Source organism: Eucyclogobius newberryi, unplaced genomic scaffold (genome assembly GCF_026437365.1).
Source record: "Eucyclogobius newberryi isolate DKJ021-1_F unplaced genomic scaffold, fEucNew1.0.hap1 SCAF_21, whole genome shotgun sequence".
Lineage (NCBI taxonomy): Eukaryota > Metazoa > Chordata > Actinopteri > Gobiiformes > Gobiidae > Eucyclogobius > Eucyclogobius newberryi.
Genome location: NW_027315846.1, coordinates 18,869,975 through 18,894,421, shown reverse-complemented (window position 1 = coordinate 18,894,421; position 24,447 = coordinate 18,869,975). Strand labels below are relative to the sequence as shown.

General features: G+C 41.5%; 1 protein-coding gene across 2 annotated transcripts in view; it reads left to right on the top strand.

Moving 5' to 3' along the window:
- LOC140370193 (formin-like) overlaps window positions 1–24,447 on the top strand; it is a 44,439-nt gene that overhangs the window by 18,600 nt on the left and 1,392 nt on the right. For both annotated transcript variants that reach the window (XM_072457230.1, XM_072457231.1), the window contains 11 exons: window positions 3,207–3,294; window positions 6,527–6,588; window positions 6,804–6,892; window positions 7,320–7,449; window positions 7,696–7,842; window positions 7,917–7,976; window positions 8,052–8,172; window positions 11,741–11,833; window positions 17,761–17,812; window positions 22,628–22,777; window positions 24,337–24,418. In XM_072457230.1, the coding sequence (XP_072313331.1) occupies window positions 3,207–3,294; window positions 6,527–6,588; window positions 6,804–6,892; window positions 7,320–7,449; window positions 7,696–7,842; window positions 7,917–7,976; window positions 8,052–8,172; window positions 11,741–11,833; window positions 17,761–17,812; window positions 22,628–22,777; window positions 24,337–24,418 (1,074 nt within the window). The remainder of the gene's footprint in view (window positions 1–3,206; window positions 3,295–6,526; window positions 6,589–6,803; window positions 6,893–7,319; window positions 7,450–7,695; window positions 7,843–7,916; window positions 7,977–8,051; window positions 8,173–11,740; window positions 11,834–17,760; window positions 17,813–22,627; window positions 22,778–24,336; window positions 24,419–24,447) is intronic.

Below are 24,447 nucleotides of genomic sequence, written 5' to 3'. Positions count from 1 at the left end.
ACCAACTTCCAAATAACTACATAGAATTTTGCAAATGACTTGAGCTTATACCATATACTCTCAATGATTGGATAAAAAACATTTAAAGGTCTTTGAAGCTCACTAGAGTGTGAAACATTAAAGAACGACCTACAGCAAAACCACACGCTTATTATAGACAAATCAAATATAAAATATACTTAACCGTGAGACCATAGCATGAAATATTCAGAGGAACTGGATGTCAACACCGTAGATCCAAGTTAAACATCTTCTGTACGGCAGACTTGAAGCGGTCACTCACTGGGACAGCTCGGTCTTTGATATGAGCCTGTGTTTGAACGCTCGTGTTTGTCTGCGTGTGATGACAGCACGTCCTCACAGTCATTATACACTTGCTGTGAAAGCGTTGCCAGATCATGCTTAGCCCAGGCCCGGGGCTGTGCATGAGATGAAGTGGGAGAAAGAAGATGGAATGCGTGCGTACATTATGCATATGAGCCGCTTCCCCAACATTTTCTCCTCAGCAGCTCCAGCAATTCACAAAGTTGAAAACTCATTGTAAAAAAGCTGTTGCCTCCACGAGTGAGTTAATCTTTCTCATGTGTGCCATAGAGAAATCAAAGCTCTTGTTTACTCTTGGGCCCGTTTCTCTGTGTGGATTAGCATATCAAAGCTGTGGAGATGACATTGAAGAAAGCTCTCCCGTCCAACCACCAGCACAGACTCGTCCTGAGCTATAATTGCATTCATGTGGCTGCAAGAACCTGCATTCAGACCAGCACCTAAAGGACTCGGCAGCTACGGGAAGACGCTAAAACGATCTTAAAATGAGATTATCGAAGTATTTTGTACCAAATGTTGCTACCAACCTGTAAATTATAACTTCCTGTAATAACTAAATGCTATTTGAAATAATCAAATTCTGTCAATCTTTCAAATCTATTTCCCTATTCATACTGACTGAAGAGCTGCAAAATATATCAAAAAAGTATCAATATTGCTATTTTGATTGACGCTATCATTGTTGTTGCTGTAAAAATATATCGTAAATAACATCCAAGGTTCTCCATTTGACAGAAATGTTTATTTTATTTATGATTTCCCATACGATTGACTTGTTCTCTGATTTCTCTTTATTTTAACGCAGTTTTACAGATATATTAAGGCGTGGACATATTTGTTTTAATATAACTGAAATAATTGTGTCCAAAAATATATTTGAATAACGCAATAATATCAATATTGCAATCCTTAACAGCCAAATCGCACATCGCAATCATTCCCAATGCAGTGCAGCCCTATTTTTGACTGGTCCAGTTGATTTCACTGAGATTTTGTGATAAAACATTTAATTAATCAATAATAATGTAGGTTTTGTGCCAAGACTTCCCCAAGACCTTAAAAAAAAGGATCAACTTGATAAACGTACAGTTAAGTGGTTGGTGTTAAATATGGCTGACTGGTCTATGACTTTATGTTCCAGTTAAATATTAGTTTGAGTGTTTAAAACTAAATCTGACAGCATCTTACTCCAGCTGATCCATTTCATCACCAGACGCCATGACAAACCACATTATGAATCCTCCTTTTGTAGCACATAGACTCTTAAACGATGTATGTACACATATAGTTTTGGAAAGGCAGGTTATTGAAAACATATTTGAACTCTACAAAGTGGACAAGGGGGCGTCAGGTCAGGTCATATCCACTTGTTCATATTGAGCGCTTGTTATTGTAACATTCGCACACATTTCCAGACGGAGACTCAGCGCTCTTGTGTAAACTGTGGCTCCGAGGCAGCATCGGCCGGCTCGCGTCCCCGCTAACACGCTCCACCTGCCACGGACACGCACCACTTCATCCTCATCACTGTATTTACTCCCAACGAGTGCCTCTCTCTTCGCTTTTCAAGTGCGGACCCAAGAGCCTCGACTTTGTTCGTCCTGCGTTTGTTTATCCACTAGAGGGAACTGTTTTGCCTCAACCTGTCACCACTTCAGCCTCACATCAGTTGTCTTTTCTCATTAACCTAACCGTCGAGGCTAATTGGCGGCTTCTGCAAACCACAACGACTTGGGTATAAGGTTCCTGGGCCGCTTTTAGTGTGGCCCGTCCAAAGTGGTTAATTAGAGGTGTTGGGAAAAGGCCTGGCCGTGGAGTGCCCAGAGTGGGAGATCCCTAGTGATCCAGGTAATAGAGGCTAGAAGCAGCATGGCACCCTCTAACACTCCTGTAATGCAATACCTACTTCTAAGGCCGGCTCTTTCGGACAGCCCAGTAGCCGACAAACGCCATAATAGCTAATGAAGAAGCCTGACACATTAACTTTTAGAGCAGGGCTTTACCTTGCCAAAACTCTCTCTGTCTTTATGGCTAATTCGGTCATAAGTAATTGTGTCCATGTGTTGGTACAAATAAAAATGCTGTGAATTTATAGTTTGTTCTAAAAAGGCCCTTGCTCTTCTAGACTGTCCTTTTATGGTGCCACTTCTGCCTTTGTACTTTCACTGGCACCTGATATTTTTCATAATATGTCGCATGTGTTTGTGGGGGAATGAAGGTGGGAGGAGTTATTGCTTTGATTTGGGTGGGATGGGAATGTTGAGCAGAATGGCCCATGGAACTAAAGTGTGAATAGATAATGTGTGAATGAGGCAAAGAAATTACTTAGTTTTTCAAGTAATTGTATAATTTAATTTGCATAACGTTCTCAGCATGGAAGCTATTCAATCGATCAGGTCTGGATGATGCATATTATGTTCTCATAGTATGTTAGAAGTGATTGATTGATTTTGATTTGATTGATTGATTTGATTGGGGGGAAAAACACACACATTACATTTTTACCTTGGATGTCTTTTACATTTAGCATACACATGATGTCGTACTAGTTGTCAAATCTGGCACCCACAGTGAGGAGTTTATTTTTCTTTCTGTTTGGATCATTGAGAACCAAAATACAAAATGTAAAGACAAAAAAAATTCATATCCTGTAAAAATTTTTGTAAATGTGAATAAATGAACATCACAATTGTTAGCCATTTTAATTCATCTGTTTCATTGGAACATGTTCAAACAATTTCTGAAAAGACATTTTAAAATACACATTCAAAATACACATTAATGCCTTTGTATTCTACTGGTTATAAAGTCCTTGAAGCTAACATTCCGTAATAACTATAAATGAACCAGATAGATCTAATCTGTGTATTTTTCTCTCTTAGATTGTGAAGTTGTTGGATGGGAAGCGCTCGCAGGCTGTTGGCATCCTCATCTCCAGTCTGCATCTGGACATGAAAGACATTAAACTTGGTAAAAATGTCTTTTTAATTGTATTTACCGGAACAGGAGATGCACACGCAAGTCATGATGTACAGTCTGGAACGGAGAGAATATTAAGATTCCACAGTAATAGAGTCAATTTACAGAAGTGTTCAACAGGAAAGTGAGGATGACTCCTGATGAAACACAGATCACAGAGACGACACCGCACAGCAGCATCATTTCCTAGTTCCTGGACAGCTAACATTTATAACTGACGCTTCAGTTTAACTTGATCTGGATGGATCTTGCAGACTTCGCGATGTTTTGTCAGTTTGTAGATGTGAGATATGTTGTATGTATCAAAGCAGTTTTCAGTATTTTACATCTGACGTGACAACTCAAGGAAAATGTAGTTTTAGTCTCACTACTGAGTTTGAACATAGTGAATAGAATCAGAGCTGCATTACTCAATTTTCAAACTATATTATATTCTACTACCGTGTATTTTCCGGACTATAAGTCGCACCAGCCAAAAAATGCATAAAAGAAATGAAAAAAACATGTATAAGTTGCACTGGAGTATGAAATGCGGTTCCAAGTGTGAAAATAACAAATAACATCACATATATGTCGCTTCGGAGTATAAGTATATCATTATGAATATAAGTATAATTCAAAACTATGAAAAAAAGTGCGACTTATTGTCCGGAAAATACGGTATATACAATATTCCCATGTATGCATTTTTGGGCTGCTTGAGAACAGCTTTTTTGTATGATAAAGCGACACGTACAGCTCGTCCGGATTTCGTGATTAGTGCTTTAAGCATTTCTACAAATTGGACACATGTACAATGATAAAGTTATTTTTAATACAGTTTTTATAAATAGATTGGTAACTGAGAAACAATCTTTTGAATAGCTGTAGTCTTATTTTTAGTGCACTTCCCCCTCTTGATGACAATGAAAATTACAAGTGCAGGACCTTGAATTATACTAAAGGTCGATGGAAGCGGTGTTGTCCTGGTACTTTGTGCTCCTTTGCCGCCTGTTAGTCTGAGCACGTGGCCAGTGGATCTGTTTATTGTAGCCAGTGACGGTTTCCACAAGCATAATGGGGCTGACACCCTGCTAATGATCTAAGCATGTACAGAGCCACCTTCTACAATGCACTAACTCATAAAAGCACCCCAAACCCATGCACCAGGAACTTAATTTTATCTCTCTACACCTTTTTTAACCTTGGCTCTATTGTCGGTTTGAAGAAGTAGGTTCCCACACAGTATGAGCCTTCCTCATTGTGTCTTAATAGGAAGTGTAAATCTTGATGCTAAAGGACAGCATCTTAATAAGTACTTCTAAGGGTCCTAGTCCAGCTCGACTACCCTTTGTTGCCAAATTAAAAGGACATGGGACGTGTAATGCAATTAGAGCTACAGTGAGGAGGAAGGTGGCACTCCGGCTGGGTTCACTTTTGAGGCGGACGGGGGACCTGAAGGGCCACCATGGTTCAAGGGCAGAGAAAGGCCCAGCCACACACAAACACATGTTCCTCTTACACACTGGTGCGACTGCCCGGGCGGGAGTGGAGGGAGAGCGGCGGGTGTAAGACTTTGATCTGAGGCCGTGGAGAGAGATCCGGCTCCCTCTGGATCAGAGCGCTCCCGTGCCGCTCAGGCCCAACACCCCTTTGGTCTGAATGTGTGTGCGAGCATAATGTATGTGTGAGTGTGTGAGTGATTGACGTCTACACGGCTCAGAGTGAATAATCCACTCTAATAAGTTGTAGGAAATGGACCTCCAGCGTTCCCTGTGATCCAGACATAGGAAGCACATTGACAGGTCTGAGAAGGGAGCAGCACTGTGGAGGCTCATCCACAAATCTACAGAAACACTGCAGTCCAAATCAAACCACTGCTACCACTATCTGTGTTACTTACATTTGCACTAGGAATATCTGTAAAATACATTTCTGGTGTAGTTGGCTAGAGCTTTAATGAAGTCTATTGAGTCCATAAAGATAATTCACACACAGCACTTAAGCAGACCATGTGTCCCTATAACACAGCCCATCAGCTGATCTGGGATGCACACGCCTCTGTCCCGCACACGCCTCTGTCCCGCACACGCCTCTGTCCCGCACACGCCTCTGTCCCGCACACACGCCACTGTCCCGCAGACGCCACTGTCCCGCAGACGCCACTGTCCCGCACACGCCACTGTCCCGCACACGCCTCTGTCCCGCACTTGCCACTGTCCCGCACACGCCTCTGTCCGTCCCGCACGCGCCTCTGTCCCTCACGCGCCTCTGTCCCGCACACGCCTCTGTCCCGCACACGCCTCTGTCCCGCACACGCCTCTGTCCGTCCCGCACACGCCTCTGTCCCGCACACGCCTCTGTCCCGCACACGCCTCTGTCCCGCACACGCCTCTGTCCCGCACACGCCTCTGTCCCGCACGCGCCTCTGTCCCGCACGCGCCTCTGTCCCGCACACGCCTCTGTCCCGCACATGCCTATGTCCCGCACACGCCTGTCCCGCACACGCCTCTGTCCCGCACACGCCTCTGTCCCGCACACGCCTCTGTCCTGCACACACGCCACTGTCCCGCAGACGCCACTGTCCCGCACACGCCACTGTCCCGCACACGCCTCTGTCCCGCACATGCCACTGTCCCGCACACGCCTCTGTCTGTCCCGCACGCGCCTCTGTCCCGCACGCGCCTCTGTCCCGCACGCGCCTCTGTCCCGCACACGCCTCTGTCCCGCACACGCCACTGTCCCGCACACGCCTCTGTCCCGCACACGCCTCTGTCCCGCACACGCCTCTGTCCCGCACACGCCACTGTCCAGCACACGCCACTGTCCAGCACATGCCACTGTCCCGCACACGCCTCTGTCCCGCACACGCCTCTGTCCCGCACACGCCTCTGTCCCGCACACGCCTCTGTCCCGCACACGCCTCTGTCCCGCACATGCCACTGTCCCGCACATGCCACTGTCCAGCACATGCCACAGTCCCGCTCACTCCCCACACTTCTTGTTTTAGAATTTATTTGGCCTTTGCCTCTTGGAAATATCAATACCAAGCATGCCATACATTAGTGTTACAGGATCTGTTCAATTCTACAGCTCTGAGTGAAATTACATGGCTGAAGTGTGTTTACATTACCAGATTGTGTTTGTGGGACTGGCAACAGTTAAAAGGCTGAATGCTTTGGCTGAGATCTGGTTCATTTAAATGAGTAGGGCATGCTTTTAATGAAGATGTGTCTTGTTCCAGCTCTTCTGGACATGGACAACACTGTTGTGGACCTGGAGACCATCGAGGCTCTTTATGAAAATGTAAGTTACACAAATGATTCTTTGTTTATGTTGTAACTAATACGAGGCTTGAGCTTATCAGCCTTTAAAGAATACATTTTTTGAATTTTTTTTGAATAGTTTTTGAATCACAAGATTAAAGATATTGTTGAACTTCAAACTCACATTTGGGATAATTCATTCCATTGACAAAACGTTTGAGAAAAACATTTGTTGATTTGTGCTGGATTTCTCAGAGGGGCACCACTGATGAGTTGGAGACAATAAAGAATCATTATGAGAGTTCCAAAGGAGACGAGACTAAAGTGCTGGACAAACCTGAACAGTAAGCTTATTTTCAATATTATAAATCTTAAATTGTGTCTGTTCTGTTAACGAGGCCCAGGCGTACAGGCCTGCTGCTCTTTGTTAAGCAGAGCTGTCAGTGCGCTGCCTGAGTCATCCTGACTGTTGCTCCATCTGCGGGGGCTAATCACAGGATGTCCCCCTGACACCTCTCTGTTTACACAAGTCATCCCGCATCAGGCCGGAGCAGGCTTTGATCAACGCCTGTTAGCCGCTGCCGCCTTTCCCTCCATTCGACCTGGTGGGCCTTTTCAGACGCAGCCAAGCAGCACCACTCATGACCGCTCGGCACACTGACTCAGCCGACCTGCACGGGAAAGAGCAAAAATAGTTCTTTGTTTAATCCTGTCATAACACATCACAACCCCTTGTCCTCCGCTCCTCCCCCGCCCTTGTCCCATTTCCAGGTTCCTCTATGAGCTCTCCCAGATTCCAGACTTCACCGGCCGCGCTCACTGCATCATCTTCCAGTCCACCTTCCTTGACACAATCGCCTCCATTCGCCGCAAGGTGGAGATTGTCTCCAATGTCTGCGAAGTAAGAACAAACAAACAAATTACTGCCATAATAATACTGGAGCTCCAGGATGTTTTCTAGTTTTTACGTCCAGTCTCTAGACTAAGAAAGAATACAATTATATTCATCATTTTAAAATCATATTGGCACTTGATATTACAAATTACATTATTTGTCTTCATAATAGAGGAGTGACAATTTAGAATATTTGACGATGATGATGATTATTATTAACTGGTAAAACATCTTTCTGTGGATGTTTGACAGGAGCTGCTGGAGGGAACCAGTTTACGTAATGTCCTGGGTCTTGTTTTGGCGTTCGGGAACTATATGAACGGAGGCAACAGGACAAGAGGCCAGGCTGATGGCTTTGGACTGGAGATCCTACCTAAACTCAAAGATGTCAAAAGCAGGGTAAATACTGTATTCCACATGCCCTTATAATATAGCAATAACATTGACTTATAATTAGATCTTTATTTCTATAGGACAATCGAATGAACCTTATAGATTATGTGGTTTTGTACTACCTTCGTAACTTTGATAAGGTAAGATCAGGCCTCTATCTGCCAGTATGATTTGAACTCATATCCTGACTGACTCTGTGCTGTCTCTGTGTGCAGCATGCAGGCACAGACAAAAGTGTTTTCCCTCTCCCGGAGCCTCAAGACTTGTTCCTGGCTGCTCAGGTGAAGTTTGATGACCTCACCAAAGATGCCAGGAAGCTCAAGAAGGATCTGACAAGTGAGAAGGCTAATATACCATTTATGGTCTTTGTTTAGTGATTTACACATAGACTTCAAGGTACATTAAGGGTTCTGTTAAATCAATGTAGTCCATGCTGCTGAGTGGCGATCGTCCAGTGTGAGTGACTGTTGATTATTGCCCAGCCTCAGTTTGCTGCTCACTGCAAACCTCTTGAGATTGAACCTAGAGATGAGCCGTGTCGCAAGTTCAGCCATAAACTTTCATTGTCAACGAAGACCTAATATAAATCCTTCTCTTTATCATACAGCTTTGTTTTTCAAACAGAACTAATTTGGAAAAGAAACTTTGAAGTTGCAATTTAATATTGTGACCATAGGTGGCTTAAATTGATGGCTCAATTGCTTTCCGCTGAAAGCAGAGAACACAGTTTGTGCTTGTAACTTGTTGGGCGCCAATCGAGTGAGTAACCCAACCATGCAGCCAGTCAGTCTTGGCCCGGGCCAAGCTGAGGTTAAAGGCGATGGCCCGCAGTGGCCCTGGTGTCTGTGGTTATTTAAATCAACCAATAATATGGCATGTGAAAGCAATTAGATAAGCCGCGTGCTCTCGTCTCTGTGTTTCATATCGCTGTTAAAGCCCGCTCCTCTTTGACCTGAGGCCAAAATACAAAGAGTCTACTAAAGCAGCCAGACCCACCTCAAGCTGTCATTCATTTATTAGGAAAAATGGAAGACTTGAGGACAATAAATGCAACATAATGGCCAATGCATTTGATGTTTTGTTGCGGCACAGTCTGGCACAGTAGTCCTCAGGGGTAACGCACTGGCTGTGGGTGTTTGGTAAGTTCCACCTATGACTCTAACCATTTTATCCTCTACTGCTTCCAGGAATAATATTTATACAAAGCTATTATAAACCAGCCTAAAGAAAGCAACTGGTCCTAATTATAGCCTGTATCTAAATGGTGAGGGACAAAATCAGAGTCACACTTTCACTCGCTAACACCCGAGGGAATTTGAGCTTATCTGTGGTCAGTGCCCTGCAGCCAAGGTCAAAGAGCAGGCGGTTTGGTGAGAACTGAAACAAATCTTCATGCTAATCTTTTCCTAATCTGTGTTTAGAATGACCTCAGCAATGGTTGTTTCTAATTATTTTTGAGGGTCTATGTAGCCAATGTTTAACTTACATATGGAAGCACAGAACCCACATAGAATCATTTTCAAATAGTCAGTGCAAAAAAGAGCATGCTTAAATGCTTGAAATCGTTTAAAGCATACTTGGTCATCTTGCAGACATGTTCTGTGTGTGGAGCCGTGTAGGGAGCCGCGGGTCGTCCTCTTGGCCCCCTCTGCCCTCTCGCTCACTGGCCTGTGCAGAAACACGATCCTCTTTTGATGGGGTTTCCTGTTTGGGGAGAGGGTTGTGACCTCTGTCGTGAGCTCCTTAGGTCGGGGCAGAGGCACCTCAACCTCTACTGTAGACCACCATACCACTTACTATATGCAGCTGAACCATATAGTCCATTTTCTTATCTTTACTGCCCATTAGGGCCCCGTCATAATCATAGCATTTGCATACTCAGGCAAAGGTTCATCTGTCATTGCAGTGGCAGTAGCAGATCAAATAAAACCGAAGGGAAGAGTTTGTTGCTGCAGATGGTAGTTTATTCCGTCCCGGGTTAGACATCCATCACTGTGGCAAATCAGACAGTAGACTGATTTTAACAGGCTTTTAATGTCAGGTTCAGGCACAGCCTTTAGCCTGAGCCCTGTTTTACAACAGAACAGACTCTGATCTCGGCAACATATGTCATGTTCTGTGGTGTTAGACAGAGACAAAGATGGTGTGGCCGTGGTTTGGGTAATAGAAAAATATGGACTATTTATTATTCCATATCATCTTTTAAGGTTTAACTTGTAAAAAGTTGTGGATTCACTGGTAAAAAGACTAGATTTTAAATGCAGTGCTGAATCATTTGACATTTACACTGTTTACACTGTTGACGTAGGAATTGCAATTGCTGGTATGTTGTTATGATAAATGAAACATATTGTGTGTGGTTTGTCTGCAGACAAGCTTAGGTGTCTCTGGCACATTTATCAGACACAAAAATGTTTTTTTCTGAAATTGTGGCTCCCCACAGCCTGTTTAAACCCTGATTCCAGACTACCATTATCTTGTGTGCATGTCTGATGAGGTCTTGGTAGTGCATAGTAGAGCCGTATGCTCATTCTTATACATCAAAGTTGGCCATTTTACAAGCCAGACATGGAAAATACTGAAACATGTATTTTTCTGATTTTGTTTTTTACAACCAACACAATTATGGTTATGACATTAGACCACATTATACTATTATATGTATAATGACGCCCTATAATTCTCTGATATGTTTTCATAAAAAGGAATTGCAAATAAAGAGAGAAAAAAATGTATATACACGGTTCACTAGAAGATACTGATACTGAGGACAAAATTTTAAATATAACAATACCTGCCTTAATAATAATTTTAAGTAGTCTTCATGTTTACAGCTTTGTAACCACCAAACATGTCACACCTCAGTTTCCTGTCTGCACCAGTACCTGTATGAGTAATCAATAGGTCTTGCATTCATATTGTTTGTAGTTTAATGTTTTGTTCATCCTCATCCGTTTGGTCAAACGATCCATAAAAACGAGTGTAGTTCATCTGCAGGTGCAGTGATGTCTGAGCGTGAGAAGCCGTCACCCCTTACAGCGGTGACGCAGCAGACCGAGGTGGCTCCGTGGACTTGTTAATGCTCTTGTTGTGTTGCTCCACTATTTAGCTATGCTCTCATAAGAAAGTGAAGGTATTTATGACTGCCATTAATGACTTGCAGCTTGTTTGTGCGGGGGCTTACAGTGGGAAGGAGCAGGATCAGGGCTGTCGCTGTTTCCTCTGAGCATGAGTTGGATGCTTTGGCACCGTAAAGACTGATCATCAGCCATGTGCGCTACACTCTAAATGAGTTCTTGGCTTGACTTTTGCCTAATATAAATTAATTACATAGAAGCAATAACAACATAGTCACAAAAAATCAACTGATATGTATCTAATGAAATGGGGACTATTAAAAAAGCAGCTGATGTCAATGGACGACCAGCAACATGTGTTTAATAATGTTTTATGGTTTGTGTTTGGGGCCATGTCAATACACCACGTAGGTGTGAGATATGGAAATGCACAATCTTTGATGTCAAAGTTATTTTCCACTTTGAAAGGTGTTTATGACTTTTTATTGGCCATGTATAAATTTATATAGTACATATGGAAATGTAATAGATGATCTTGCAGTAAAAGTGTGGCTCTTTGCTGTAAATATTTATGTTTGGAAAAGCATGGTTTGTGTTTTGTAATTTTACATAAAGCTCATAAACTATGCTCTTATGTTTCCCTTTGTTTGTTTTTTAATATTTCCTAAGAAAAGGAAAAAGAGAGACATTTAAAATGTATGGTTTAGCATGTCCATTTCAGACTGTAATAAATACCTAATGAAGCCCCAAAGAAACCCAAATTTGTATGGTTTTGAATAAAATTGAAAATGATGATTCTCATGTCCTTCATTTTCTGTATCCAACAGCCTGTGAGAAGAATGTGGAAAAAGTTTGTCGCAACTCTTCAGAGGAACATATTCAGCCCTTCAAATCCAAGATGGAGGGCTTCATTAGTGCTGGTAAGCGTCTTTTTGTTGATTCTTTGAGTTTCAGTGCCAGGAAATCTTTAGTAACAATTCTGGTACATATATATGTCATGAGTATGATAGTTATTCTGTTTTCTGTAACTACGTGCATTTTAAAGTATTCTTTCCTGCCAACACTGTATATGATAAGTAATGTTTAATTTATCATGATACACCTTTTTAATAAAACGCAAAAGCCCCTTTCCCTTAGACATCGAACATGGATCTTTTAAAAAGGCGCTGCTATAATAATGTTTTTGCCGTGTCAGGCAGTCGGCTGAGTGTGTGTGTGTTTGGCCACGCTGGGAGAGGGCGTCTGGGTCCGCAGTAAGACAGCATGAGGACACCAGAGTACAGGCCCGTAGAAAGGATCACATTGCCCCTAACATGTCTCCATGTACTCCGGACAGCCATAAAGCCTGCAGGACTCCTCTAGTGGAAGCCTTGTAAAGAGTTGCTGGACTCAGTGGATCAGAGCTTGGACCACCAGGACATGGACTAGACTCAAATGAGACAAACGAACTTCTGTCTGAACACTGCAATGACTAGTTCTCTTTGGGCATAATATTTCAGTTCATGTGCAAGTTACTCTTAAATAATTAGTCTTGCTATTTTGAGGGTTACAAGTTACTGCAGAACCAAGTATGCAGTCTACTAAAACGTGGAAGCCAAACTCCATCTGTTGTGCCCTTGTGTTTGGAGTTAACACCATCTCACTTTCTGCTCCACCGATGGTGACCTTTTAAACATGGCTGTTTTCTTTGGCAGTTTACTACACTATTATGCATTATCAAGACCCACTATTACTACTTGTTGGGCTGGGAAAGGCACACCTCCACCTTCCCTTCCCTAATCTGGAACATAGTTATTATATGGACGTCTTCGGTGGACTCTGAGATATTGCTGCTTGCTCTGGTTGAAAATAGGCTCTACTTTTGTCCAGTGCTTCTTTATTCATCTCACTCAATAATAGCACAATATTTGAATTTCATCTCAAGACAAGAGTGAAACATAGGTTTTTATATGAGTTTAATCCAAAAATTGCATCCACATGTCTTTTCGCCATTTCGTTTGATTCCTGAATAGTTGTTTGTTTGTGCACACCAGGCCTGTTTTTGCATCATGTATTCTTGGACGGACAATATGCCATGTTATTGTTCATTTATCTTTGTTAATCCCTCTAACAGCTGTGGCAAGTATCACAGGATTTAAAGCCTAATATGCAGTCGCCATTGGCTACATAGCGACTGTTGTGTGCAGAGCCACATCTTGAGCATAAACTGTCCGGGGGAATACTTGTAAAGCCGTACTTCATAAATGGAATTCCTTGGTGCGGTGCCGCTGGTGAACGGCGAGGTGCGTAATCATTGTTCGTGATGATTCCATGACTTCAAAAGGCAAAACAAAGCAACAGTTCTCACTTCAAAGCACGGCCAGGCAGCTCTTAAAGTCTGACTCATCACAGACATAGGCCCACTCAGGTAAATTACCACTACTATACATATGCTACACACATTGAACAGTTATTATTAATAGGAAACTTTTGTAATGATTTGTTTGGTTTGCCTTTGCTGCGATGGGTTGTGAACTCAAAGACCCTGCCACTAAGAATAACACTTTCCAGTATTCTAACTTGTCTAATATATACAAGCACATATCGTGTTACAAAGTGAAGTAATCTAGAATCAAAGTGGACTTCAGTGTGATGTTAAACTCGGGACTGTTGCGTGATTCATCTCCGGACAGTTCTTCTATTCCTTTACTAATTATGACAAAGAGGTACGTGGTGTGCAGTTGTATGATCAGAGACGGAGACAAATATGGGATCAGTTTGTTCAAGTATAACCACACACCACGTCTGGATTCAGGACCATCTCACTGTCAAGTCAAAGGCGCCGCGGCACTTTTCACATCTGCCTTTGTCTGTCTCAACTAGGTGTGATATTCAGGTTTTGGATGATAAATATGAAGATATTTTGTCAATCCAACAGCCATTTTTCTTTCATTTTAATGTTACTTGAAGTTTAAGTATCAGACAAATGTGAAGAGAGTGTAAAATTACTCAAAAAAGTGTAGAAATATCCCAATGTCCATTTTTAGTCCATTTTTAGTCAATTTTTTGTAATAATTTTGAGATGATAAAAAATATTAACTGTAATATTCAAATCAAATTATGTTATGATTTAATATCAACTACATTTGTACTGAGTTCTTGTTCAAACTAACACAGTTGTTATTAATCCTTAAAAAAACATTTAAATTAAATATTCATTATTTTAGACCATTACTTCTTTTAGGTAGGGCTGCAATGATTAATTTGAATAATCGTGACTAGTCAACTATTAAACAAATGTAAATCATATTTAGTTGTCATATTTAATGTTTTCTAGAAGCTTTCATTCACCGTATTTCAACCTTTTTATTTGGTAAACATTTCTAAAACCTTAATAAACAAGAAATAATCATTTCACTTGTAAATTGTTCAAAAAAGGTGGATTTGAAAGTTCCAGTCCTACTATAGGTATCACAATAGTGCTGAAATCAAATTGAAATTACAAATTGAATGGTCATAATCTGTCCTTTGTCACCACAAAATATTCTCTTCTAACCAAACATGTTCTCTGATAGTTGTATTAGTTCACATCACAGTCTTCCATACGCATATTGATGATTAGAAAACCTAAATTGCAACTCAAACCGCCATATAACATTTGTTTGAGAATTGCGTAATATATGACACTACATTGTGCAATACATCCGATCGTACAGCGCCCAGTAAATGTACAAAGCCGTATGCGTTTCCACATTGTGCTGACCCATATCTGTCCCGTGGAGTGTCTCGCAGCGGGTGCCGCAGGTGAACCTAAACGACTCTACCCCCCCGTAACCCCTCCCACGTCCAACGCCTCAAACCACTCATCCATTATGTTGTAGGAATCCGTTTGCTATTGTTCTGTTTGAAACTTGGAGAACTTTCCCTCATTATTTTTAGACCGTTTTCATTTTTAATCCGATTTTGTTTGAATGGATTGTCGGAATGTATTTTGCCTTTCTATTTTTAACCAAGACAAAGACTGTGCCATGTTGCAATGTTTAATCAACTACCTTTCTTCCCTCATTGAGACTGCTGGGGATGTTCTGGCAGACGTGTTTCTCTTTGTCCGGAGCATATCATGGCTAATTGAAAACAAATTCTGGCTCCTAATCGCTTTGTTAAGTGTCATTTTTGGAGCTCAGCATGTGTTGTCCCATGCACACTCACACTTCCGAGCTGTCAGTGACTCAGACTATAATAGGCTGCCCCTCTTTTCAGATGGAGGTCAGTGACGTAGAGCCGGTATTGTAACGCAATAATAATCGGATGTTGTTAATGATGGTCTCCTGCGAAAGTTGAGGTCAGATTCACAAAGTCTGCCCCAGGCTTAGATCCAGAGTTCTTCCTTTTAAAAAAATTGGCTGGGAGAGATGGGATAAGAGCTTGCATACACCAGTATCTACCTTCTGCGTAACTATTCAATGTTCAACAATAATTCTTTATAATCACCACTATATTTAAATAGTTCCAAAAAGTATCCAAATAAGTCTGTTTTCCCCTCCCTTCTGCTTCTGAAGCGTGGCTGGATGTCATGGTGTCTTTCAGTGGCCGCTGAGCAATACTGCGCAGGAAGCTTGGTTGTTCTTCTCCCGCCACTTTTCATTTTGTGGCCGTGTTCAGAAGCCTGTTCATGCTCCGCTCTCTAACATGAGCTTTTAGAACCAGAGCGGACAGCAGCTTCTTTTAGGGGTCTGCACATGCGCTCTGAGGACCACACAGCCTCAAACCTATGGATCTATGCTCAAACCACGCTGTGTGGGAATCTTGTATGTTTGCAAGTTCTGCCCTAACTGAACATGTGCAGAGGAGAAGTGAAGCAACAGCAGCGCCAAGTTTCAAACTGACTTAAAAACTATCTTTGTTTGTAGCTAAGCCTCTGGTCACATCACTAATTTGTGTTTTACAGGTATGGGAGTTTAGCTCAGTAGCATAGGCCTGCCCTTCATGCGGGAGACTGGGGTTCAAATCCAACCCTTGCAGGTTTTTTTTTGTTGTTGTTTTTTTCACTTTTGCGTAAAAATGTTATCCCCAAGTCTGCTTGCTCATCCATAAAAGTCACTGCATGCATCTGTGTTCTTCTATCTTGTCAGAGGATGGATGTTGGATATTCTTGCCTCCACTTACAATGACTTTTACTCACAGATGAATTTAAGGTGAATAAACCGTGATTTGTCTAACTCGACTCGATAAGGGCTGTAGTCGAATCAAGAAATTCTTGGTCGACTAAAGACCTGTGTTAGTCGAGTGAAAGTCGAGTGCTTTCAAAGCTTCAGCTAACTCATGCCATTCCTTCTCTTTTCTGCTGTGGTCCATAAAAATATAATGATTTTTTTATTGATTGACTAAGACTAAGACCTACAGCCCTAAACTCAACTTAGTGAATTCCATATTCTAGGTTGAGGATAGCTTCAGCTGGCCTGTTTGTTTTGGTCACTACTTTCCAAGCTAAGGATGAACATCAAATACTTTTGGTTATATTTTTGTATTTCTCTGTGACTTCCGTGTGTCCATGCATGTTTGACAATGACTCCACTTGAATGCCAAGATGATTCAGGTCACAATATAGACTTAAAGATGAAAAATACAGATTTTTTTTTAGTTCTTACGATTATATTGTAACCTGAATAGTGACAATTTTAAAAGCAAAATGTATCTTTATTCAAACTCCAGACAGACAAAAAATGCATATTATGTAAAATACTTTATCTTGCTGTCTTTGTCAAATTAACTTAATTTTGTCATTTAGAAAGGTTGATATTGTAAAGCTGGTCACAACTTGAGGAATAGTAAGGTGTTAGACAATGGGAATGAAAGAAAATATAAGATTATAAGAAAATATAAGAGTTCACAGTTCGGTCATGGTCTCAGTAATCATGAAAGTTATGGAGTTTATTTTTTCACAGTAATTGTTACACAAAAATGTGATATTACCCTAGACTGCAGACACAGTTCTGTACAATGGACTGCATCACTTTGTTATCTGGCTGCTAGGTTCAAGCCGCCTTTTGGAAAAGTGTGTCAGAGTTTTAAAGCCCTAATTTACTGTCCCGCTCAGCATGCACGTCTCATAACTTTCTAGTTAGCGACTACTGGTTTCATGTTTACACGGTGCGCGCGGGGGAGAGAAACTTCACACATCCTCAGCCCCTCCGTGGAGCAGTGGGCCGCTGTCCCACCTCTGCTTAGTCCCACCAGAGGGGACCTCAGGCGCCAGGCCCACCCCCGCTGGGACCAATGCCACTGGCCACAGCCCCTCCCTCTCACTGGCCAGACATCATTACCTCACATGTTTAAAAAAAAAAAAAAGTGTCCAAGACGCTCAGTGGCTTAAGCTCACCTTCTCCCAATAGACCCCCAAACCTGCCTTTGAACCATTTTTTGGAGACTTCCACCTCTTAAATCTTACAGCAGAAAAAGGTCCCCCATCATTGTAAAAAGGATGAATCTGGAAAAATGCTATAAATCTGAGATCACAGGCTCACTCTGGCCCTAGATAAATTCTTGCACCTCAGTCTGGCCCACCGCTCACATCTGCCTTGCATTTAGACACTTTTACATGGCAGCAGCACACAGAAGCCTTCACAAACCCTTCTGATTCTTACATGTATGTAGACACATCCACTCACTCCATGTGTCAATGCATTCACAAGGGCCATGTATTACTGAGGGCTTATTTCCCTCTGTGACACCTCAGCGAACCTCAGCAGGTGCATCCTCGAGGTAGCGCCCCCAAATGGACAACACTCCAGTGTGAATAGGAGTTGTGTTTGTGGTTTGTCATGTCCTTAACTATCCTGTCTACAGTAATGTGTTTCTCTGCTCACAGCTCAGACGGACCACTTGACTGAAGAGGACCGACTCAATGCTGCACACAAAAGGTAAGGCAGTTATGAGTGTAAACATTGTATATATCACAATTTATATTGTGGAGTTTACAGTCCCCCAGGATTACTTTTTTTTTGTAAAACAAAATCAACCCCCATATTTTTGGCCCTCATCTCTAACTTAGAACTATTCCCACTCTCTTGTTAGATGTACGATTGTAAACTGCTCATCCCTCAGTTACCACCAGAGGCACTGTCCTAAGTAGAATTTCCCATTTTCTCTTTATGATGACAACTAAGCTCAAATTGTCATTGGTGTTTCTTTGATTAGAAGTGAAATCTACTCTTGTAGTGCTTAACCATAAAGATAAATGGGCAGTATCGCTGCGCGCCCGCCACATGCAGTGCAGTGCGTTCAGGGCTGGACACCCTGTGCTTCTTCCCCACTCCTCCGATCCCTCTTATCTGCCATGTTTTATACTGGGGCCTCTCCAGAGTCCTCCAGCGCGCCTGATTTATGGGCGCGAGACACACTGGCAGCCGCTGCGCTTATGTTCAAACCAAATCATATCTGGAACATTTCATATTGGAAAAAGATGGTGTAACGTGCAAACAAAGCCAGACGATTTTTATTTTTTTGCCTTGTTTGGACGGGGAGCGCAATTGTTTGCTTTAAATTGTAGCTCTCCTGCTTCCAAAATAAATCACCGAAAGCACATAAAGGAGAAAGCGAATGAGGCCGGACACAAGAAAATGGGAACTATAAACAATTTGGAGGATGATTATTCTGGACAATACCATAATTCAGAGAAGGTTCTAGACTGTTTTGTTTCATGGTCGTGTTTAAGGCCAGAAGAGTCGCTTAGGGATGATTCTTTCTATTTATCTATTTTTACTGTATGCACTGCTATGATTATACATAACTGACATACATTTATCCAGGCTTGAGATTGGTACGAAGTGTGCTCATTTGTTTGTTCCACAGGAAATCAAACACAACAAAGCCTTTTGTCTGAACTGAAGTGTCGTGTCTATTTTTTTTGGCTAGTCTTTGTTAAAACACAACACAAGTCTCAAAATGAGTCTTCGGAGTTTACATCAACGTAGCAGTGGCATGCAAATAGCCGCTAACGCAACTAGGTTGCAAAATTTTATGGGAATTACCTGGAATGTTTATTTTGGGAATAAACGGGGAAAGTACTGGAAAGGAGTGATGTACAGAGGCAGAAAAACCTGAATTTATGCTGAACACACTTCAATATCTGCTTTCACAATCCCAACTGACAGAAGGGCACTTATTGTATTAATTATTTAATTGTATGAAAGGGGTTGGGAGTTATATTATCAAAAATTATGTTGAAAAGAGAAATTTCCCATTGGATATTTTATCAAATTTCCAAAAAAAATGACTTTTCTGCACCTTTTCAACCTGAGATCCAACACTTTATTCCCTCGTATGTGTCAAATCATACAGTGAAGACATAAATGAGTTGTGAGGAGTCTGACAGTCTTGAGTGACACTGCAACATCAAGGCATTGAACTTGAGGTGAATATTGATCAAAAGCACTTTGCGGCCCAGTGCACCTTTGCGTTAATGAACTTTTCCTCTAATTGAAATAAAGAGAGGACTGTTCGGCCGGGCTGGCTGCAGAGGGCCGAGCAGGAGGGAGGGGGCCGTTCCCACAGAGCCACCTCATAAAAGTGACACACCGTTGATGAATATGGGCGTCAGCGGGCTCTCGGGCCCTGGGTGGGCTCTCACATCTGTGCGGATGACAAATCGGCAGCAGCAGGCCCGGTGGCAGCAGTGGCTCTGGTGATGGTGTCCAGTGTTAATGAGGACATAGACAACACATACTTAGTGCTACTGAATATGTCCGCTTTAGCCTCAGGAGGATGCACGGGCTTTACAATGCTCAAGGTCAGGAGTGGAGAAGGAGCGGGAGAGCTTTTGCGTAACATCACTCACATCTCGTAATGTTCTCATTCTAACAATATGTGTTTTTTTTACAAATACTTTTATTATTGTGACAGTCTTCCTCTCGCTTGGTAGTATTACTCAGAGTGTTAAAAATGATGGATTGAACAATATATTTTGAAGGCTCAATATTTTTCAAATGTAATTTTATTTTTGGCTTTTGAGGATTGAATAATAAACACATCTATCGCTCAATATAGATAATTAACTACTAAAGTATTTTGTTGTATGATAAAAGTTTCAATTAGAGCTGTCGCGGTAGCTGCAATATTGCAATATCGTGCTATTCTCACCAAACCGCAAACGGGCTCAAGTGACCGCAGTAAAACACATTTTATATTTGAATGAAGTTTCGCACACATGCCCGGCCAAATGTATTTGTTTAATGATGAAATATGTTTTTACACCATCTGCCTTTTTAAGAAAACGTTCACAGTGTTCTGCCATCAGACTTGGCGCGTGTCTCGAGCAGACGAGAGTTTTAATTTGGCTATAAATCAATCTCATCAATTAGTGGTAGTAAATATGGTGAAAATCCAGTGAGAATATGCAGCCAAACAGAGTGGATGTGATGTAAAGAGATAAGTGCGTGTTGTGCATCTGTGTCGTATATGTGGAAAACAAAAGGGAAACAACATGAGAATCAGCTGTGAGCTTTTCAAGATGCCTTTTGTTTGCATATTTTTGGCCATGATGTACACATGATGTACACATGCCACTTATGCCTGCTGTTACTTTTAGTTGCTATTATTCAATGTCCATGCATTATTATGGGTCTATGGGCGATACCGCATATACCGCAAACCTTGGTGCTGAGGGACGCAAAGTTTAGGGAAATTGTTTAACCGCGACAGCCCTAGCGTCAATATTCTCATCATGACATCATAAATCTCACACAGGCTTACCTTCTGCAATTTCTTACATTTATTTATCGACATTTGGCAGTAAGGCACATTTTTGGCTCATAAAAATTGACTTGCAAGATCTCGGCGGTTTGGTTTGTGTTTCCACTCTCTTTCATCTGTTTTTCTCAATATTTCTGCCCCGATCTGGCTCTGGTTCAACTTTGGACGCATCCTCGCCCCGTACGTAGCCATTTATCATCCATCCAGTCCCCTCTGCGCTGTCCCCTGTATTCTTTTGACTGAGGAAGCAGAGGAATGCCGCCTTGCCTGGCCAAAGATTCGCCTCATTCTCACGGGCGCTTGTGCTTTTGTAATGACTCTTTTTTTATAGCTGTCAGTGAAGAATGCCGACCGCAGTAAAGCTTCTCACGGCAATGGCATCATAAGGCGCATTACTAAAGTGCGGACCTGTTTGTATGCGAGCCTAATTGTCCACGACCCACTCGCAAATGAACTGATTTCCTCCTGATTTTGTTTAGCTTTTGTCCGCATCTGTTTCGCGTGAATAGTCTTCTCAAGAATAGAAGTGAAACGCTTTGATTTGTGTACATTTTGACCCATTGACCCGGGGTTGAGAGGAGAGCTGATAGAGAGGAGTTGGTCGTGTCATAGCGGTGGAGACAGATCTGTACCTGCGGAAAGTGCTCTGTCCAAAAAACATCCAAACGCCTTTGTTCCTGCTGCCTCCTCTTCTGTAGGAATGATCTACTGCGCTGCACTCTCCAAGCATCCAGCGAAATGACGGCATCTTCAGGAAATGGGAAGCAGGCTATGGTCCGAGCGTCTGGCCAGCATATTGTTCATTTTGCTTATAAACAAAATTATATTCTCAATTAGTTGGCTTGCATAAAATGTAAATCAAATATGATGCAAAGGTTTACAAAATCAGAGAATTATTAACTTGTCCATAATCGTCAGAGGAGATGAATTAGAGTCCAGACTATATGTTGCTTCTGGGGATGGGACAAGATCTCGTGCTACAAGATCTTGCAAGATAATGTCGCACACACGAGGAAAATTATCTTGCAGGATTTTTTCCATGTGGACTAAAAATAAGATTAAGCACTGGTGAGTTACACCGCTTCCCTGGAAATACGCGCATCCAAAAAGCAGTGCTGCAATGACGGAATTTTTTTTTAATAAAATTAATACAAAATTGTGAACTGAACTAATTTATTTGTTATGAATTATGTCAATATCTCTTCTTGTCTCATTGTCGTGGACTTCATTTTCTGTCTCGTCTTGAGGAAACTTCGTCTTGTCCTCTCCCTACTTGCTTCATATTCATTTTTTAATTGAATTGTGAAATTACTCAAATGTGGTTTACGTTTTCAAAAAAAAACATTTATTTTATCTCAATTTTTTTTACAATTTACCCATCCAAATTTATTGCTTGGTTTGAAATGGCATCACAATATTGATATGCAGATTTAGTGAATTGGTTGGATGAATAGAGAAGTGACCTTGTGATCGAGTAGGTTTAACAAATGTGAATTTTGCTTCTGATATTTATTATAAAAATGACCAAATCATCTTAATAACACAACATTATCCCATAATAAGATTATTATTCTTTATTATTCTTTATTATTATTTATAGATGGTGTTCTGCAGTGTGTGCGTCACAAACGTCTCTCCAGTTCATCACGGCTCTGACAGTGTTTGGTGTGTTGGCTGAAGGGTGGGAGCAGACCCCATGTGTTCGTCTGGAGATTTCAGATGTAGTTACTAAGAATAATACATAAACCAACGAAGAAGAAAACAGATCTTACTGTGTTCACACCTGTCCTCTTTATCATGAGCCAGACATTACAGAAGCTTCCTTTCCTGTGCGTTTGCATTTGCATTTGGAGTCTGGGCTGTGTGTGTCCTGGTGCTGCCCCACAGCATTATGGGAAGAAGATGCAAACCTCCTCTTCAACTCTTCATTTGTTATATATAGTATTGTTTGGTGTTAACATGAATATTTGCTTGTTTACTTGCAGGTTCCTGGACATGGCAAACTACTTTGGGTTAAAGGCCAAAGCAGGAGATAAGGAGGTGACCCCCAACCACATCTTCATGCTGTGGTTTGAATTCTGCAACGACTTCAAGAACACATGGAAGAAACAGAGCAAAAACATCTCCAAGGAGAAGTGAGCTGGTTTATGTTAATACTTCAGTTCAGAAAACCGTATTCCATTTGCTGTCATGTAATATCATAAAGGCGATGATTAGTTAAAAGCCATTCTTTTAGTATATTCCCCACACTGAACAGAAGGGGACGTATTGTGTCAAATCCACTTTCATGAGCTTTGAACCATTTATAATAATGTTCCCTCATCATTAACTCGGATGAGTTGCATTTCAATTTATTCCTGTACTTCCTGAATTTTAGATTCGAGTGTCTGTTTTAACTTACCCCCTATCTCCACCCACTCCGGGTCAAACCAGTAGGATTAAAAAAATGTCACATAGGCAATTTTCAACAATCAATAACAGTAAATGAAAATCCACTGTTTGCTATGGTGAAGTGCCACTAAGAAGAGTCTGGGCCCATTAGTTCTGCAGTTTTGAACAAGAAATCAATTGATATTGTGGTTTACAATAACTAAAATTAAATAATGATCTATATGTAATTAGATACTTGCCAAAAAAAGCCTAACATTTCATCTACAGGCATTTAAAAAATATAAAGTACTAATATCAAAATACTAATATTCTTCATATGATGCAAATTATTTAATTTATTTATTTAATTTTATTATTTATTTATTTTTTTAAATTGCCACACTCACACTTACCGTACTAAAGGGCAAAATGTATACATTTGAAAAAAGTATCCAAATTATTGAACGTGAACACATCATATTTAGAAAACATTGTGTTGTTGCTCAGAGACAAATTGAAGTAATAGTTTCTGTCAGTGCGCGTGAGTCTCCACCAGACACAGTCCCTGTAATCGCTGAGCGCTGATGTGCAGAAGCTGCTTTCTAATGAACCCTGGGCGGGAGGCCGTCGGACCAGAGGTCCTGAGGCCTCAGCCCTGGGCCTGGATTTATGATGCTGCCTTTGACCCGGGGCGTGTGTTTGGGCAGGCATTCCTCTGAGCTGCTGCAGACCCTCCTGACCGCCTCGCTGCCTTTACTGCCCTCTGATGTGACTGAGGCTCCTAAAGGCGGCATGTTATGGGAGAGCGGATAAACACTGTAATGATGCAGGAGCCCTGCTTGTGCTCATCATACTGCTGTTTATGTGCTATATTTTATATCGTTATTACCGTGATCTGAATATAATCAGTATATGTAAATGAACTCTGAAGATTCCAAAGCACAACAAAAAGTCACATGAACAAAAGACGCTGTTTATGTGATCAAAATAGCACAAGGCTCAGATTAAAAAATGAAATACTCAAATAAACTACTGAATTATTATTGCTTCCCATTAGGCCACTATGAATCAAAAAAGAGAATGTGAATATTTTCACTTTTAGTTTTATGTGTAGTGGCACACTTATGTGGTTTGGTCTAAGAAGTGAGCCGCCAAGATCCATTTAAATGTACATTTACATAAAGCACCAGTGCTTTACCAGTGTGGCGACGGAGTGAAACTAATAATATCCTACACAGATATATCTTAAGATAAAGATAAGATAAAATGTTGGTTTTCAACCCTTTTCTCCAAATGGGGTAATTTTAAACTACTTTGCTCATAGGTTAATGGAGGCTCAAGAAAACATTAAGAAGATCACTGCAGATAAGCATGTTGAAACCAAAAAGGTCAACGCCAACAGCCTGGTAAGTACCTCGCCACTCAGTCATATCCA